General features: G+C 38.5%; 1 protein-coding gene across 3 annotated transcripts; it reads right to left on the reverse strand.

Annotated features, from left to right (window-relative positions):
* Positions 1-218: 218 nt before the first annotated feature.
* TGDS (TDP-glucose 4,6-dehydratase) lies at positions 219-17,686 on the reverse strand. 3 transcript variants are annotated; one of them, XM_042928985.1, is made up of 12 exons: positions 17,475-17,686; positions 15,215-15,281; positions 13,917-13,985; positions 11,954-12,044; positions 9,440-9,582; positions 8,092-8,190; positions 6,981-7,040; positions 5,725-5,768; positions 4,926-5,091; positions 3,257-3,315; positions 2,729-2,826; positions 219-1,464 (listed from the first exon to the last, which is right to left on the reverse strand). In XM_042928985.1, exons 1-12 carry the CDS (start codon positions 17,558-17,560, stop codon positions 1,379-1,381), a joined length of 1,068 nt encoding a protein of 355 aa, XP_042784919.1. In that variant the 5' UTR covers positions 17,561-17,686; the 3' UTR covers positions 219-1,378. The 3 variants fall into 3 exon arrangements, with proteins under 3 accessions (XP_042784919.1, XP_042784926.1, XP_042784936.1); XM_042928992.1 differs by lacking the exon at positions 13,917-13,985; XM_042929002.1 differs by lacking the exon at positions 2,729-2,826 and having other exon boundaries at positions 1,388-1,464.
* Positions 17,687-18,277: the final 591 nt, after the last annotated feature.

Below are 18,277 nucleotides of genomic sequence, written 5' to 3' on the forward strand. Positions count from 1 at the left end.
CTCATTCTTAGCCCTCTGCCCCTCGGCCCCTCCCGACTCCTACTATGCCCACCTCTGGATCAATCCACTTTGCACATCTCAGAATTATTTTTTTTTAATGTTTATTTATTTTGAGAAAGAAAGAGACCACAAGCAGGGGAGGGACAAAGAGAGAGGGAGAGAGAGAATCCCAAGCAGGTTCCACACTCAGCACAGAGCCCAACTCGGGGCTTGAACTCACAAACCGTGAGATCACGATCTGACCGAAATCAAGAGTCTGATGCTTAACTGACTGACCCACCCAGGTGCCCACACATCTCAGAATCCTGAAACGACCGTGTTCAACGTCAGTTTGTGTTTCACTCCTGCTTGGTAAATCCTCTTCCAACTTTGGAGCTGCTTATTCTTTTCGCAATCTCCACCTCTTCGAGGCCCTTACTCCACCCTTACCCCTCTTACTTTTAACCACCTGTGAGTGAATGACCTAGCTTTCCACTTCACGGAGGAAAGAAGTCATCACACATGCATGGAAGCCAGAAAGCTGGGCACAACCTTGAACTCCTCACCCTTTCTCAATGCAATATCCAGTCAGCTGCTTTTTCAAGCCATCTTAAAGTCTTTAGGAGAGAGAGGAATTAAAAGTATTTAATCAAGATGTTTAAAAATTTTTTCTACAGCAAAATAAAAACATACCTTAGTAAAAATAAAGCCACATTCTACATTAAATACGTTACAATATTGATACTTTTATAAATAAAATCATTTTAAATGGCAAATACATGATAAAAATCTCTCATATGAGATTACTCATATATAGTCCAACAACTGATTTTGAAAATGTAAAAACTACATCCTTCTTTTAAAAAACATTTAACTTAATTTTACAAAATTATCTAAAGTTAAAAAGTGCTAGATATGATTCCATTGTTCCACTTTTAAAGCAATTATAGCATATCAGACCTTTAATAAAAAAGATGAATGAGGACAGACAGCTCATCCTATGTTGCCTAAAAATGGAAACTTGAGAGACTTTGTAGGCAGTGGGGAAGGTTGGGCAACTGAGTTCAGGGCCCGCGAAGGCTGTCGTCAGCGCAGAACTGGGCTCGGTCCTTGTTCTCAGAACCATGAGATTCCATTTTCCTGGCCCCTTCCTACGAAAGGTCTTTCTAGGCCTTCTGGTGCCTAACTTTCAGGAGAAAGGTTTTTGGAAAGAATCTTGAAATTTAAATCCTATGCCAGCACCAAACCTATTCTAAAGATTGAGGTGTTTTGCATTTGAATTTTATGCAAAAAGTCATGAATCTAATTCCAAAAGAAAAGAGGACACCATTTGGTCACTTGGTTTCCCATGGCTTGTGGAGGTAGGATAATTTTCTTCTTTCTCTGAAAACTGTCTTGACTATACAAATGGTGGTTGTACTGGAAAGGGTTCCAATGCCTTTTCTGCATTCTTCCAGTTGTGAAAATTCTCTCTGTACCAGTCAACTGAGAGGAAAAAAACCAAAGGACAAAAATAAAAAACAAAACACTAAACACCAGTTAACCAGCATTTACTGAGTTCCTGCTAAGTCAGAAAAATCTTACCCATCAGCCACTCAGCTGACTGTACTTAGATTCTTAATTTAAGTAAGAATCAGTCTTGCCAAAGGGATGCCTAATGAAAACAGCTTGATTTTGAACCAACCAAGGTCATTAATCACAAGATGTTTCAGTACCCGAAAACTTAGATTTAAAAGACAGTTATCGTTTGTTTGTTTGTTTTTAATTTCAAAAGTCATTCAATACTGAATGTGCTGGTATAAGTGTTGAAGAAATTCTGACTTTAAGAAATTGAGGGAGAAGGAGAGATACGTCATTTGCACTGGTTTTAAAGCTATAGGACAAGTAATTTTTTGTTCAAGTAAATGTGGCAATACAGCATTCCAGGCACAATGAGAAGGTGTGATTTTTCTTCTGTTAATATGTAAAGTCATTTTATATTGTTATATTATCAGGAAAGTTTTTCTTAGTTAAAAAAATGATAAATTATCTTTGAATTTGCTTTCAAAAATTCAACACAAGTATTCTGTATGTCAAGCTCTGAATGAAGACTTTTTTTCTACATGTGAGTTTATCTTTTCTCATGAATACATTTTTAAACCGAACTTTAACATATATATATATACAGATTCTATACACTTATTTTAATGGACATTTCTTCACACAACTAAATTTTGTTTGTTTCAATGTAAAAAGGCTTCAGACACTCAAAGACTGCAACTGTCCAGATGTCATCAAATCTAAGATGCCACTGAGGTTAAAATGGACCTGTAAACGTTATTTTACATGTTACCAAGAAAAGAAAGAAAGAAAGAAAGAAAGAAAGAAAGAAAGAAAGAAAAAGAAAGAAAGAAAAGAAAGAAAGAAAGAAAGAAAGAAAGAAAGATGCAATAATAATAAGACATTCGTGACTTTAAACCACATACCTTTAAAGGATGTGAAAAAAGTGACAAATTTGCACCTGAGAATCAATGAAATAGGTTTCTAACAAACACTGATGAGACACAGAAGACTCATCAGAAGTCAGTCTGTGAAATTCAAGATGCTTAGGAAATAGATTACTATGGCTGGAAACATACTAAATGTAACACTTTGAAAAGTGGAAAGGATTCATCACAACATTCTACTGAATTTAGAGTGTTCTAAAAATAAATTACTTTTCCTTTAAATTTTTCTGAATCTCCCCCAAAAGGATCAATTCATAACGTACTTGTCTTTTTTATTCCTTCTTTCCAAGGCACTTTGGGTCTCCATCCTAAACCATGTATTTTTTCTGACTTCATTGGATATCTCATGTCATTGGTAGGTCTTAGAAAACAAAACAGATTTAAAATGACATTGTGGATATATATTTACAAATGTAAATAATGTGTGTCTATGAATCTTTACCATAATTCACATTTTTCCTTAAAAAAAATTCTCCCTGAATTTATTATAGGAAATTTGTAAAATAAAGTACATGTTAAAAAAAAAAACATCTATAATCCCAGATGCCGAACCCTCTCCGTGGCTTATCCTTTTCTGATTTCAGCCACGATCTGGGTTTGAATGCAGCCCATACCTATATGTTTGATGAATGAATAAATAAATACACATAAACTTATTAGGGCTCCTATGTTCTTATAGCAGAAAATTAAAGAGAGATAATGGTAGTTTCTGATTAAGTGAACATATCTTAGAATTTTATAAGTATCTAAGATTTCACAACTTTTCCCCAATGTTTTAGCTTATTACTCACCTATCATTAACATAATCCACCCAGTTTTCCATTTCGGACTCTGAATTGGTCTCTTTGATCTGTGAAAATGGATTGTGTCGAATTACAAAATAAGACCAGAGAATAACAAAAGTATTACATAGCTGATTTAAAAGACTAGAGGAACAACCGCTTCAAAGTGGGGGAGACAGCTAAAATGAACAGCATTTTAGTACACTTCCTATATTTTATAACCCAAATTCCATCTGAAGCTCAGCAAAAATACACATTGCATAAACTATGGGAAAAAAATTAACTTTTTTGACTTTTGGTTATTACTCAGTGTGATACTGTGATTTATAATAAGAAATATATATTTGGTTTTTATCCCTGTTCCTAAAACCCTTGGAATTTCCTAAGTGATGAGAGATAAAGGTGTCTTTTGCTGTTCATAACAAGCCCCCCTTTTTTTTTTTTTTAATTTTTTTTTTAATGTTTATTTATTTATTTTTGAGACAGAGAGAGACAGAGCATGAACGGGGTTGGGTCAGAGAGAGAGGGAGACACAGAATCGGAAGCAGGCTCCAGGCTCTGAGCTGTCAGCACAGAGCCTGACACGGGGCTCGAACTCACGGACCGTAAGATCATGACCTGAGCCGAAGTCCGATGCTCAACCGACTGAGCCACCCAGGCGCCCCAAGCCCCTTTTAAGCACACCAGAGTTTATGTTAATGAGTGAATTTTGGAAAGGCCCGAAGGAGGGGGCTGGTTGCCAACGGAACCAACCACATGTTCAGAGCGCTGGAGATTGAGTTACTCTCCAGTGGTCAATGATTTCACCAATCATGCCCACTTAATGAAGCCTCCATAAAAAACCTAAAGGATGGGGTTTGGAGAACATGTGGGCTGCTGAAAACATGGAGGTGCTGGGAGGGTAGTGTGCCCAGAGAACATGGTCAATCCACAATCTTTCCTCCTCCTTGGCCCCAGGCTGCTCCTCCATCTGACTATTCCAGAGTCACACCCAGTGTGAGAAGCCAGCCATCTAGAAAGTAAACTGTTTTCCTGAACTCTGTGAGTCACTCTAGCAAAGTACCTCTGATTTATAGCCAGTTGGTCAGAAGCACAGGCGACAACCAGGTTTTGTGACTGGCATCTGAAGCAGGGGATAGTCTTGTAGGACTGAGCCCTTACTTAACCTATGGCATCTGAAGCTATTTCCAGACAGATAATGTCAGAACTGAGTTAAATTATAGGCTACCCAGCTTGTGTCTGAGCACTGCTTTGTGTGGAAGGCCCACATGGTTGGAGTCCAGAGTATTCTGAGAGTGGTATAAAGGAAGAGTTTCTATACACTGAATCCTTGAGATCTATATTGATGTGCATTAATATGTACCTACACTCATAACTACAATTATTTATATATCACTGATTCTTAAGACTAGCACATACAAGTTTATATTGCTGATATTGAGATATTTGTTATGAGTATCTACATTTAATGTGTAGGATTTTTATTTTCCTGAAAAGCTGTTATAAACGAGTGATATAATTTCAAATAATGACATATCTGCACGTACATTTCATTGTTTTACACGTTTACTTTCCAACTGAGTAAACTGTAAACTGTTGATTTTGACTACCTTAGTGATTACTACCACTAATTTAGTGACAATTTTGAAAACACGACCTTTCTGCAATATATACATACCAGTTGTATTAGTTCTTTGGCAAGCTGGAGAACTGACATTTCAAAATTGGTTCCGATGTTATAAATTTCACCTGGTTTCCCCTTCTTGAGGACAGTGAGAAATGCTTCTACTACATCGGTAGCATAAAGGAAATTTCTCGTTTGAAGCCCTGATCCATGAATGCAGCTAAAAAGATGAAATGAAAGGGAATCACAATGTATAAAAATGTAAGCTCTCCCAAACCAAGGTACCACAATGACTGTGTACATTCTAGAGCAGCCAATTGCCATGAGATCCTAGAAATCTTTTACTGAAAACACAAAGTCTCAAGACTTTTCTAAATTTTATCATAATTTGTAAATGATCTCCAAACCTCCTTCAGCACTCAGCAGGAAAGTGGCAAGCATCTAAATGACCCCTGAGAAATAAGTTATTCATCAATTTTCTGCCTTAAATTAATTTTGAAGAAATCCATATAGCTCTGTGAATTAAGTAATTCCTCTGAAAAAGTAAAATTATATAAAGATAGATGTCAAATTTTAATGCTAAAATTCAAAGTTCTAGGATACATTATTTAAGAACTGAAGTTATAAAAAAAAGGTTGCAATGATATTAGTAAGTAAATTACAAAGATGGATAACAGATGGTAATTATTTATAAATCTGTCACATCGATTGTAGAAGGAATTTGTAAATTTGTTGAAACATTCAATCCTACGGCCTTCAACTCTTAAGACTTTGTGATTTTCAAGACTGCTGTCACTGAATACTATCCATGTACCAGAAAAACATATGGGTACAAAGGTAAATGATAACATACCATTTCCTGTTGTGTTGTAGTAAAGATATAAATTTTGGAATAACCTAAAAGAATATTTAAATATTGTTTCAGACATTGGAAATTCACTGATCCATATGAATCTAACTCATCATATGATTAAAAGATGATTATTAAGAATTATACATAGGGATAAATTCTAATTTTTCTTACCAGTTCAAGAAGAAACCTATGATAATATTGACAAGTGAAAGAACTCTAAGATAGCTTCCTATTGCACAAAGATAAGTTATCTGCTAGACGAATATAAAGACAAAATGACACATAGTGTAAAAATTCAGAAGTCTTCATGAACAGTTCGCTGTCATCACAAAAGTTCACCTCGGATTTCATTAAGGGCAGGAATCCGATCTTACTCATTGCTTTGCATCAGCACCTACACTCAGCGCTTGTGAAATTAATAAAAAGTAAATCCCAGTGACACTGAATTCAAAGAAAATTTATGTTAAACGGGGCGAGCTATATTATTAAATTAACAATGCACCTCTGAAAGATACACCCCAAATTAAGCAAAGTAGATATTAAGACCAGCAGATCATGACACAGCCGGCCCCTTTCTTTGGGCTAAGAGATCAATGCAACCAGCTGGAAAGTGGAAAACCCTATCTCCAAATTTAAGCAGAAGAAAGCAATGGTTACTTAAAATTGGGCTTAATGATACAGAACCAACTGCACTGGTGTCTTCAGCCTCTTAACTACATTTCTTTATTCAGTACTTGTACTACTTTCTGGAAGATGTTCAGGCCAGCCAACAATAAAGAGGATCTGGGGAACGATTAGCCAGCTGATGGAGAGACAAATTTCTGTACCAGCTTCCCGCATTATGCTCTGACTAGCTCTGAAATTTCTAGACTGCAAACCAGGAAGGAGTCTTCAGCAGCCAGAACAGGAGCAATGGCAGTACTCTATGGTGCTTCCGAATCCTGCCAAGTACAAGGCATTTTCAGAAGATCATCTCTCTGGATCCTTCAAAGTCCCTTCTGAGCATTTTCATTATCCGTCAATTTAAAAACCACGCTCCAAGGGCCTAAGGTCACACCAGCTGCCGTCAGGTTGAGACTTGAACTCAGGTCTCCAGACTCTAAACCTGATGAGATTTGCCTTTGGCCTATACAGCATTTATAATTATGTACAATTACAGCAGAAATTATTCTGGACAAATACTGAAGAGAGATTATTTTAAATGATGAGAAGCTACGATCACTAAAGCACACTATGGATTCAGGAATAAAATGTACCTTTTCTGGATATTGATGTGGTCCGTAAACATTACTGCTTCGTGTGATGACAGCTGGAAACTTAAAGAGTTATCGACATTAATGCAATAAGAGGTCCAACTGTAATAATTATCTAAAGACAAACAGTTCTAAAATTTGGGCACTTGCAGCTAAGTAACCCCACACATCTTAAGGACAGAAGTGAAGGGACAGTTTTCTAATGTAAGGTTCTTGAAAAGACAGGAGAGGATGGGAGTCAGAGAAAGGCAGAGGTTCCCAAAAGGAAGAAGAGGAATATCTACTTGGACAAGTGCAGGATGAAGAGAGGTAGGGCCAGGTTTGTTAGGTTTGACAGCAGAAAAATTACAGAAATTTCTACCTGATGATTTCAGAGACTCTATCTTGGACCTCAGGTTTGGTTAGATGTGAAACTGCAAGTTGTCTTTCTCTGAGGCACCAACCCTTACAAATAAAAGGAGCTACCACAAATGGGAAAAGGGCCAAAGTTATGGAACACAAAAGGCAAGGGAATGTCAACTCCCATTCGCGAGGAGCCAAGAGAGGTGAATCATGCAGAAAGGAGCATGCGGTAGGTCATGGAACCTGCCCTCCCTCTGTCTTCTTTCACCCGGAGGATTCTGGGAATCAGGATATTCCAACCAGGTTTTCCCTACAGCTCTAATTCTCTACATATCACTGAAGTAGGAAAAAATGTATACAAATTATTGCTTTATTATTTTTTTAATTTTTGTTTATTTTAGAGAGAGAGTGCAGGAGAGGGGCAGAGGGAGAGAGAGAAGAGAGAATCCCAAGCAGGCTCCACACTCAGCAGGTAGCCGAACACAGGGCTCTATCCCATGACCGTGAGATCATGACCTGAGCTGAAACCAAGAGTTAGATGTTTAACTGACTGAGCCACCCACAAATTATTCCTTTAAATGATGAACTGAACAAGAAGTAGGTCCTACTTTGTCCACACAATATAGGAAATAAGTATTTTAAACTCCTTAGTATATAAACTGCTCAATCTAGGTCTTTAACTCTAAAAATGGAATGTTGCTAATCTAACTTGGAGTTTTAACACCTAAGTCCAAAGAAAAATTATTCAAGAGTTTCTGAAATCAGTTCTTACTTTATATCGTTCCCAGTAAGACTGTACAAAACACTCAGCAGCTGCTTTAGATGATGCATACGGATTTGTAGGTTGTTTGGGTGAAGATTCGTCAAATTCCTAATTTTAAAAAGATGCATTTAATAAATATGTATTATGCATAGTTTCTAAGTAGAAAAATCAGAAAACATATCACAAACCTTAAATATTAATTACTACATTTTAAAAAACATTTACTGGACCCCAACTACTTGCCTGGCATTTTTCCTAAGCGTTTTTTATATGGTAGCATTCACAGTAACCCTATAAGGCAGGCAGAGAGAACAAGTGCAAAGGCCCTGAGACAGAGTGCATCCAAAGGTACCACAAGGAGGTTAGTGTGAGGGAAGAGAAATGGGAGTTGAGGCCAGAGAGCTAGAGGGAGGCCAGAACCTGTGGAACCCTGAAGGTCACTGAAACAACGTGAACAGGTTTTGAGCAGAGTAATCCCATCATCTGACTTATATTCTAAAAATTGTTCTGGCTCCTGTGTCAGACCTGATGTAGGATAACAGGGCACAAGAAGAAAAAAAGGTTCCTTCATAAAGATTGCAAAGAGAATTGAAAATGCTTCTCACGGGTGGGACTGGATATTGAGGAGAAGTGGTCAGGGTCTGCTTTTTTATTACAAGTTTTTTTCAAACTGCTTGATTTTTTTTTCACTTATGTGTTTTCATAAAAACGTAACACAGAATGAGGTCACTGCAAACACTGACTGTGAAAAATATAGATGAGAATGGAGCCATCTTTTGCATAGGAAGCATAATATGTACAAGTGATTTAAAAAGGAGAACAGATTCCAGCTGCTACGATAATTTCACATGCACCCCTTGACATTCCGATGCGCTATCCTGAATGGAAGAGAAGGAGAGTGGGCGGTATGCTCTGCTTGGCCCGTGGGAATGACATTCATCATGTCTGGACTGGGACAGAAAGGCGGGACGTGCTGTTCTCTGGCAAAAATACTGTCAGTCAAATTACATATAAATATGTACCGAGACTAGATGGTTGTTGCCATTTGGGCTGGTATTATTTGATTTGAAGAGAGGACACAAAGAAATGATAGTTTGGAGACTCCTATAAGTGTGCATAATGAGAGGATGAAAAAGCCCAGGGTAGGTTTTACTTCTTTTAATTTTTAATTTTCATTTAATTTTATTTTTAAGTAATTGTTTCACCCAACACAGGGCTCAAACTCACCACCTCAAAATCAGGAGTCGCACACTCCACAGACTCGGCCAGCCAGGCGCCCCCAGAGTAAGTTTTAATAAGACACATTTGTTTCATGGTTCATGGTAAATGGGTGAAACATATACTTTTCTAAGCTTACCTTATCAAGACTGCCTCCATACACTTCATCTGTGCTAACGTAAATAAATTTCTCCACTCTGGCTTCATGAGCAGCACTTACCAAAACATGAGTGCCATAGACATTAACATATGTAAACTCAAAGGCACGTACAAATGAAAGATCTAAAAAAAAGAGAGAGAAAAAGCTAGAACAATGCCACCCAGGGGACAAAACAAACACCAAACGGTAGACTCAGGTTTAAGGAAAGTTCTACTCACTTCTCTTCATTCACTACAACTGTAATAGTTTAAAAAAATAACAAAAACACATTGCTACTTACTATTGCTTTAAGCCGAAATCATAAAGTACATGTGAATTCTTAGAACCTAGAAAACTATCAGTGCTAAATTTGCAGGAAACAGTTTTATTCTATTACTTTTTATGTTTGTTTATTCTGTCTTTCTCAAGAGGGTGCGCATGCGCACTCGCATGAGAGAATGTGTGTGGGAGGAACAAAGAGAGAGGGAGAGAGAATCCCAAGCAGGTCAGCACTGTCAGCACAGAGTCTGATGTGGGGCTCGATCTCACAAACCATGAGATCATGACCTGAGCTGAAAGCAAGCAGAAAGCTTAACCGACTGAGCCACCCAGGTGCCCCAGGAAACACTTCTATTCTAAAAAAAAAAAAAAAAAAAGACATCTAAATTTAAAATTGTTCTTAAATTTGAAACTTGAAACATCTAGTTTCTACTAATAGAGGGCTAGGCTTTTCAGATCAACCTGCTATTGCTGAAAGAACAATAAATGCTAGATAAATTATTTTTGAAAATAAATTTACTTTGAAGAATAGATTCTCTATAACCTGGGAATGAGGGAAACTTTACTAAATATGGCTCACAATCCAGACGTAAAAAAAAAAAAAAAACTACTAACTGTGACTACATAAAAGCTCTTACACAGAAAAAAAACAACCAGAAATCTATAAAGTAAAAATACAAATAAATGACAAACTGGGGAAAATACTTAAACTTTTCAGAAACAAAGGGCTAGTATATTCAATTTATAAAGAAGTTATAAGAAAATAAAAAGGAATAACCCTATTGTAAATGGATAGGAGACATGAACAAATAGTTTAGATAAGAAATACAGAGGTCGTTAAGCTTAAGATGCTCACCCTCAATTATAATAATGAAAATCCAAAATGAAAACTGATAGATACCACTTCTTACCTACCAGATTGGCAAAAATTTGACAATAACTTCTGTTGGTGAAGCTATAGGGGAAAGATACTTCATGCATTAGGAATAAGAATGCAAAGTGTTTTCAACCCCTAAGGAAGGAAACTTCCCAATATCTAGGCAAACTGCATATGATTTTACCCCCTCAATCCTGGTTATTAGGCTTAACTGTGTTCCCCCCAAATTCATGTTGGAGCCCTAACCCCAAGTACCTCATGGTGTGACTATATTTGGAGACAGGGCCTTTAAAGAGGTAATTAAACACAACATCATTCAGGTAAGCCCTAGTCCAACATGACTGGTGTCCTTAAAAGAAGAAATTCTGACACACAAAAAAACACTAGGGAAAACCAGGTGAGGACACAGTGAGAATGTGGCCATCCGCAAGCCAAGGACAGAAGCCTGAGAAGAAACCAACCCTGCTGGCACCTTAACCTTGGACTTCAGCCTCCAGAACTGTGAGGAATAGAATTCTGATGTTCAAGCCCCCCAGCCTGTGGTATTGTGTCATGGGGGCCCTAGCAAACTAATCCACTCTCAATTCTTGCTTCTAGGAATCTCTACCCAACATCAATCGACAAACATACAAAAGGACACTACACAAGGACACAGGCACAAAGCCATCCATTGCAGTGCCATTTAAATAGCAATGTGTAGGAAATAAACCCAACTGGGGTACATATGTGCAATGGAGTGTATGAAAATAAAAAGGAATGAGGAATATCTCTATATCCTGTTTAGAATAATCTCCTAGATATACTGTAGAGAAAACCAAGGGAAATGATAATTTTAAAATCAGGTAATAAGGCAGAGTACTACTACTAATGAGAATTTAGCAACATTCTATCTTTTGTTTAGGTGATGGCTATATGGGTATTCACGTTATCATTATTCATTTCGCTTTACTTCTAAATTCTTCTGAATGTATGGTATGTTTCAAATTATGAGATGTTAGACAATTAGAAGAGATCTCAGATGCACATAACAGTATAGATAATGATAATATGTTCAACCGTGTATCTACCACCCAGCTTTTAAGAAACAACATAAAAAATGCAGTTGAAGGCCCATCTCCCCAGAAGTAATCACTATATTGAATTTGGTTAAACTCAAAGTTTTAAGATAACATTCAAGGTTATACTTCAACCTACATTATTAAAATTGTCCTATTCTCCTGGGGGAGCATGGTATGTGCTCTTTCAAAGACATATATATTAAGTACCTACTTATTCAACCTCAATGGTGGACTTTGATTTGGGCTAGTCACTGGGAAAAAAATCTTCCCATCAGAATTGTAACATAAAACAATGCTTACCTACATGTGTTTGCGCAGCAAAATGTAGCACTATATCTATTTTCTCTGTTTCAAAAAGCAGTTTCACAAAGTGAGAATTACATATGTCACCCTATATAAAAAGCAAACATGAAAAAACTAAGTTTCATTGAGCACTGTCATTCGTAATAACCATTTTACTACATGAACCAAAACAATGATAAGAAAATAGAGAATAGAGAGAATAGAGAATATCTTGAAAATTCAACCAAAGGCTCAAGTAAGTATAGTAATGATGTATTTCTCCAGCATCCTAGGATATAAGATATTCAGTTCAAGGTGCTTTCTTGTAAATAAGTTTCTAAAACAATATTTTATTGAGCACCAACTACTACTAAAAACTGTGTTGGCTTTTTCCCGTAACATTCCTGCCAACCTAAGGTCACTATGTTAACAGGAAACTTTTTAAACATATTTTTTTTAAGTTTGAGGTAACCATTATTGAAATATGTTTAAAGTATGACAACCAGATGACATTTTGAAAAATGTATTTTACCACAACTAAGTGAACTGTGAATATTTTTTTAAGTTTATTTATTTTGAGAGAGACAGAGACAGAGTGAGTGGGGAGGGGCAGAGAGAGAGGGAGACAGAGAATCTCAAGCAGTCTCCAGGCTCTGAGCTGTCAGTGAAGAGCCCGACCCAGGGTTCAAACTCACAAAAATGATATCATGACCTGAGCTGAAACCAAGAGTCGGACACTTCACCAACTGAGCCACCCAGGTGCCTCATTATGAGTACTTTTGATGTTGTGTGTATATTTAATTCTTCTAAAAATATGTATTCTCAACAATTCTTTAATGACTGAAATACTTTCATAGAGAAGAACAGAATTATAAAATGTTTGCTCAGTATATTCTTTACGATTTGTGGTTAAAAAGAGACTTTGTAGGGGCGCCTGGGTGGCTCAGTTGGTTGAGCATCCAACTTTTGATTTTGGCTCAGGTCATAGTCCTAGGGTCACAGGATCGAGCCCTGCCCTGGGCTCCACACTGAGCATGGATTCTGCTTAGGATTCTCTCTACCCCCCTTCCCCTCTCCCCTGCTCACACATGTTCTTTCTCTCTCTCTCTCAAATAAATAAAAATGAAGAAAAATTTTTTTTAATTTTTAAACTTTTTTTTAAATTTACTTTTGAGAGAGAGAGAGAGAGAGAGAGAGAGAGAGAGTGTAAGTGGGGGAGGGGCAGAGAGAAAGGGAGACACAGAATCTGAAGCAGGCTCCGGGCTCCAAGTTGTCAGCAGAGCCTGACACGGGACTTGAATTCACAAACCTTGAGATCATGACCTGAACCGAAGTCAGATGATTAACCAACTGAGCCACCCAGGTGTCCCCCCAAAATTTTTTAAATAAAAATTTTTTAAAAGAATTTATACAATATCTCTTTAAAAAAAAAAAAACAACCCCCCACACACAAATCATGAGTTAAATAGTTTCATCTGACATTAAAATTTCCCTTTGCAAGTCAATGACCTGACTCTCTGGGTTATACTTTAGACTCGTCTAAGGGTGGCCAGTAAGAATCAGCCTTCCAGACCCAGTTAATCCACCTTCTTAAGAGAAGACTATCCCAGGGGCTACATGGTGGGCTTTTTGACTATTGCCTGGCCTGAGTAATATTCCCCTTTACGCCAATCTCTTTAAATCCCAGCAAGGCCTTATCAAGAAGGCTGGTAAGGACCTAAAAAATAACAAACCATTTAAGTTCAATCAGCTAGCTACCCATAGATCTGCCGACGTGCCCAATGTCACATGCTGCTTTATATGTGGTATCGATTTAAAAGTAGTCTCTGTAGCATGTTGTACTTCTAGAAATTAAAAGATCTTTAAGAAGCATACTTTCCATGCCTACATTACACAAGTTTGCAAAGTAGAAAGACAGAATGTCTGAATGGCTAAAGAGGCACAGTATAATAATTATATAATTATAAGAAAACTCTCATACCTGTATAAATTTGTAGTTTTGTTTGTTAGAAATGGTTTCAAGATTCTTCAAGCTTGCACAGTAATCCAGCTTAAAATAAGTAAGTGAGGAATGGGAGAGAAACAACAGAAAAAGTGATAATAGCTTTTCCTATAAGATATCAATTTATTTTAAAGACTATAGATGTTCTACTTGTAATACAAGAACATGTCTTCTTAAAGTGTTTGCTCTTTGTGTTTTTAGAAGTCTCTGATATGTTAAAAAAAAGTATTTTAAAAAGTGTAATTCTGTTACCTTTTTAAAATTCAAAAAAATTATTGTAGAAACCCCTCCTTTAAAAAATTTTCCTGCCCACACGTGCCTCCAACCATCAGAAAAGCTTACCATTTCTTACTGCAAAGAAATTAGTAATTGAAAACAATGACACCTGTGTTATGCATATTATGACTGATCACACTGTTTTCTGAGTTAACTGTTAGTAAATCAGTGTACAGATGGGGAAAAAATTACTGTCCATGATAGTAAGGTAGGCAAAAATTGATAAGCCCCACATATTATTCTTTGTCTATGGATTTTTAGTATTATGTTTTATGACATTAAGGTAACTATCTGCATCTTGTGTTTAAAATAAAAATTCCAGTGATTACGAATCATGGCTTTTGGACTCTCCAAGGAGACTTCAATTATTACTGAAAAATTCTCAAAACTGAATTAACTTTAAGAAATAAATATGTAATTTTCCAGGAGGTGGCAGCTACAAAATCAAATAAAACAATGATAAAATCAAATAAACAGAGTATCCCAACTCCAAAAAAAGTTAATAATCACAAGATTACACTACATATTAAATTTAGGGTTGAAGGGGTGCCTGGGTGGCTCGGTTGGTTAAGCGTCTGACTTCAGCTCAGGTCATGATCTCACAGTCTGTGAGTTCGAGCCCCATGTCGGGCTTTGTGCTGACAGCTCAGAGCCTGGAGCCTGCTTCAGATTCTGTGTCTCCCTCTCTCTCTGACCCTCCCCCGTTCATGCCCTGTTTCTCTCTGTCTCAAAAACAAATAAATGTTAAAAAAAAATTAAAAATAAATAAATAAATAAATAAATTTAGGGTTTAAGATTTTCTTTTGGTAAAAATACTGCACTTAAAACCTTTATTTTATAGTTTAAATGGACTAAGATTAAATACAGCATGATCACATGACTATGTAGGCCCCCTAAGTTGCTAAAATGACTAAATAAAAAACTAAAATATCAGCATAAGATTTTAATATTTAAAAAAGTACATCAATGTCAGTGCATGAAACTCATTTTATAAAACTCACCTTGTCTAGATTTATGATCATATAGTTCGGATAATCTTGTACTAAAGAGACAACCACATGTGATGCGCTGTAAGAAAAAGTATATTTTGTTAGAAAACTTAACCTTTTCCCTAAACTAAACATTTCCTAAACATTACCCTAAGCTGTCAAGTATTAGGAAACTATTCAAAGATACCTTTTCAGTTTCTGCAAAATAACAGAAATAACATAGCTATACTGAATACATACTCCCCTCCACTTTTCACTAACTTTCTCAACAGTATCATCAATAATCAGCATCAATATATGGATATGCCTTTGCACTGTGGGGAAAAGAGAATTTACTGGTCCTGGGTATAAGAAAATATTAGTTTAACCAAATGATTTTGTCCATTTGTGCTTTGCGTGTGGGAGTAAAGCAGGGTGATAAATACAATGGGTGGTGGTCAGTACAGATAGACTGAAACTATCACGTACCTTTTAAGGGACTTTAGGTATAACTATGCAAAAATTAAGTTAGTATGAGCATAGGAATTGTCTATGTTCACAGCACCCCTACTACAATTTCTATCTCTTGGTATAAGAATTTAGTGGTGTAAACCAGCATCCTCAGAATAACATGGGTTTCCAAGGCTAATAATGGCTGAGGCCATCCTGAATTGGATAGCCATAGTGGCTCCTGGCTTCAGAGGACCTTGAAGTGGAACCGGAGGCATCTCAGTGAGATAATTCACCAGGTTTTTTCATACACACTAAAATACTGGGCCCCCAGGAACAAGGGCAGCCCTTGACCAAATTATGAACTCAGACTTTTGTACCTGACGGCCCTTTCACAGCATTTTCTAGGACTTGCTCTTCCAGGACCAGCACTCTCACACAAGTTCCACCCTTTTATGCTCCTCTTCTCATTAAGTAGCCCCTGACTGTCTGGTACCCTCCTCCAAATCACAGTCAGATTAGAAGAGCTTATTTAAGGTGCTAATGGGGGAGGTTATTCCCATGTTTCTCTTCTTCCACTAGACACTGGGAGTTTCCTGTTGGTACCTGTGCATTCATCCGTTCAACAACTTTTGAAGACCTTTGTAAAATAAGCCAAGAATTCTTATAAACACTGGTTGAAAACAATAATCTCTGCCCTCATCGGTTTATATTCTAGAGTGGGGATGCAGACAATAAGCAAGTAAACACTAATACGCAATATAATTTCAGGTAGTGATTAGTGCGTTAGTTGAGAAAGGGGCTATTTTAGATAAGATGGCCAGGTAACACCTCTCCCAGGAGGTGATGTCTAAGTAGCCATCCGAATTGAGTGATGCAAGCGGCCTAAGCAAAGAGGAAGTAAGTGCAAAGGCCTCAAGACAGGAGGAACGGGCCTCAGGTGTTTACAGGAACTCCAAAAGAGTAAGTGTGGCAGGCACAGAAAAGCAAAGAGGTAGAATGGCAGATCAGTTTGGAAAAGTAGGGAGTGGACACTTGAATCTTGTAGATATGTTAAAGAGTTTGGATTTTATTCTAAGTTTGACAGGAACCACTAGGGTAAAACTCTATGCACTTATTTACTTAATAAACACTGACTTCTGTGGGAAGAACAGACTTTAGGGGAACAAGAGTGGAAGCAGTACGACCAATTGGGAAGTAACAGTGGTAATCTAGGCAGAAGAAGACAGTAACGTGGACTAGGGTAGGAGGGCGGGGCGGGGGGTGGGGTGGCGGTGTGAGAAGTGTTTGCTTTGAAAGTAGTGAAAGAGGACTCACTGATTGAATATGGGTGTGAGAGGTAAAGAGCCATCACACATCTAGTCCAGGTCAAAGCACTAACAGAGGGGTGTTTGTTAAAGCCCGGTAAATAAATGAATGTGCTACTGTAACCCAAAAATGGTTGCTTGGCGCCTATATGTAGAAGGCCTGTGTACGGAAGGGGTGGGCTGCAGGCTGGGGCAGTCGAGGAAGCTTACTGCAACGTGGGTGCACTCAGAAGAGTGACAGGTGCATCCCAGGCCAGGTAAGAGGACAGACGGTACCACAGCACTTTGGTTTTGGTTGGGAAGCATCTTAAAGAAGTCGGAGTTTCAAAGGAACCAAGACTTTTCAGGCGGAGGCGGGGACGGGGGGCGGGGAGGGGGGGTGATGGCAGAAGGTAGGCTGATCCTAGTCATGCGTTAAGACCCTTCCCATTTCAGACCCCCTAAGCTGGTCCCAAGTTGCCAAGAGCAAGTAGAGGTGCAGGAAAAGGTTGGGGTTTCTGGGGAGCCACTACTCGGCCAGCGACGCCGTTACCTACATGAAACCAGCACCCCCGGTCACCAGGAGCCGCTTCGCAAAGCTGCCGGGAGGACCCAAGGGCTCCGCCCTGCCCGCAGCCGACATCTCCCAGCTCAGCAGTGCCTAGCAGCGTAAAGCGCCAGATCTGTACACCGCAGGTAAGTTCCACCGCGACTTTTCGCGACACGTCTCGCTGCCCCGACACGTCAGTGGGGTGGGCAGCAGCAGCTTCCGGAGCTGGGCCGACTTATCCCCGCCCACTGCGGGCTGGGCGGGGCCCGCGGGGGAGCGGGCGGCGCAGCGCTACTGCGCAGGCGCAGCTCTTCTCCGTTCAAACCCACAGGGTTAAACGCAATTGGGGTGGCTGGGAAGATGAGGTCTGGTACGGTTCGTGACAAGTGACACCAGTATGGATCGGGTTTTTACTTAGATACGCAGATGTCGGAGTTATGAATGATTACCTTCTTTTCATTCTTGTACTGCAACGATCTCCACCGACTGTTTACCACCAGTTGAGCTGAGAACAGGAGTTCTCTTCTTGCAAAGTGTGGAAATAGGAGGTTAGAATTGCAAAATGCCTTTTACTTTGTTAATACTTTTACCGACAACGCAGGCTGCTGACCGTCGTGGTAAAGATATTTCCTAGATTCTGCCCTTACACTCCCTCTTTCTCCCTATGCTCCAGCCTGCCTGCCCTTCTCGCTCTTCCTTGAATTTGTCAGGTCTGCTATTTCTCCTGGGCCTCTCCGCAGATGTCTGCCTAGTTTTTACCGATACTTCGTCAGTTTCCCCGCCTGAATGTCACCCTTCTAGAGAGTCCTT

Source organism: Panthera leo, chromosome A1 (genome assembly GCF_018350215.1).
Source record: "Panthera leo isolate Ple1 chromosome A1, P.leo_Ple1_pat1.1, whole genome shotgun sequence".
Classification (NCBI taxonomy): domain Eukaryota; kingdom Metazoa; phylum Chordata; class Mammalia; order Carnivora; family Felidae; genus Panthera; species Panthera leo.

Bases quoted from the DNA above. Each gene is read 5' to 3' on its own strand.
- TGDS (XM_042928985.1), bottom strand. From the start codon at position 17,560: ATGTCGGCTGCGGGCAGGGCGGAGCCCTTGGGTCCTCCCGGCAGCTTT. The intron at 15,282-17,474 runs GTAGGTAACGGC...TTTTTCTTACAG, and splicing joins ACCGGGGGTGCTGGTTTCAT to CGCATCACATGTGGTTGTCT. The intron at 13,986-15,214 runs GTGAGTTTTATA...ACTTATTTTAAG, and splicing joins TGATCATAAATCTAGACAAG to CTGGATTACTGTGCAAGCTT.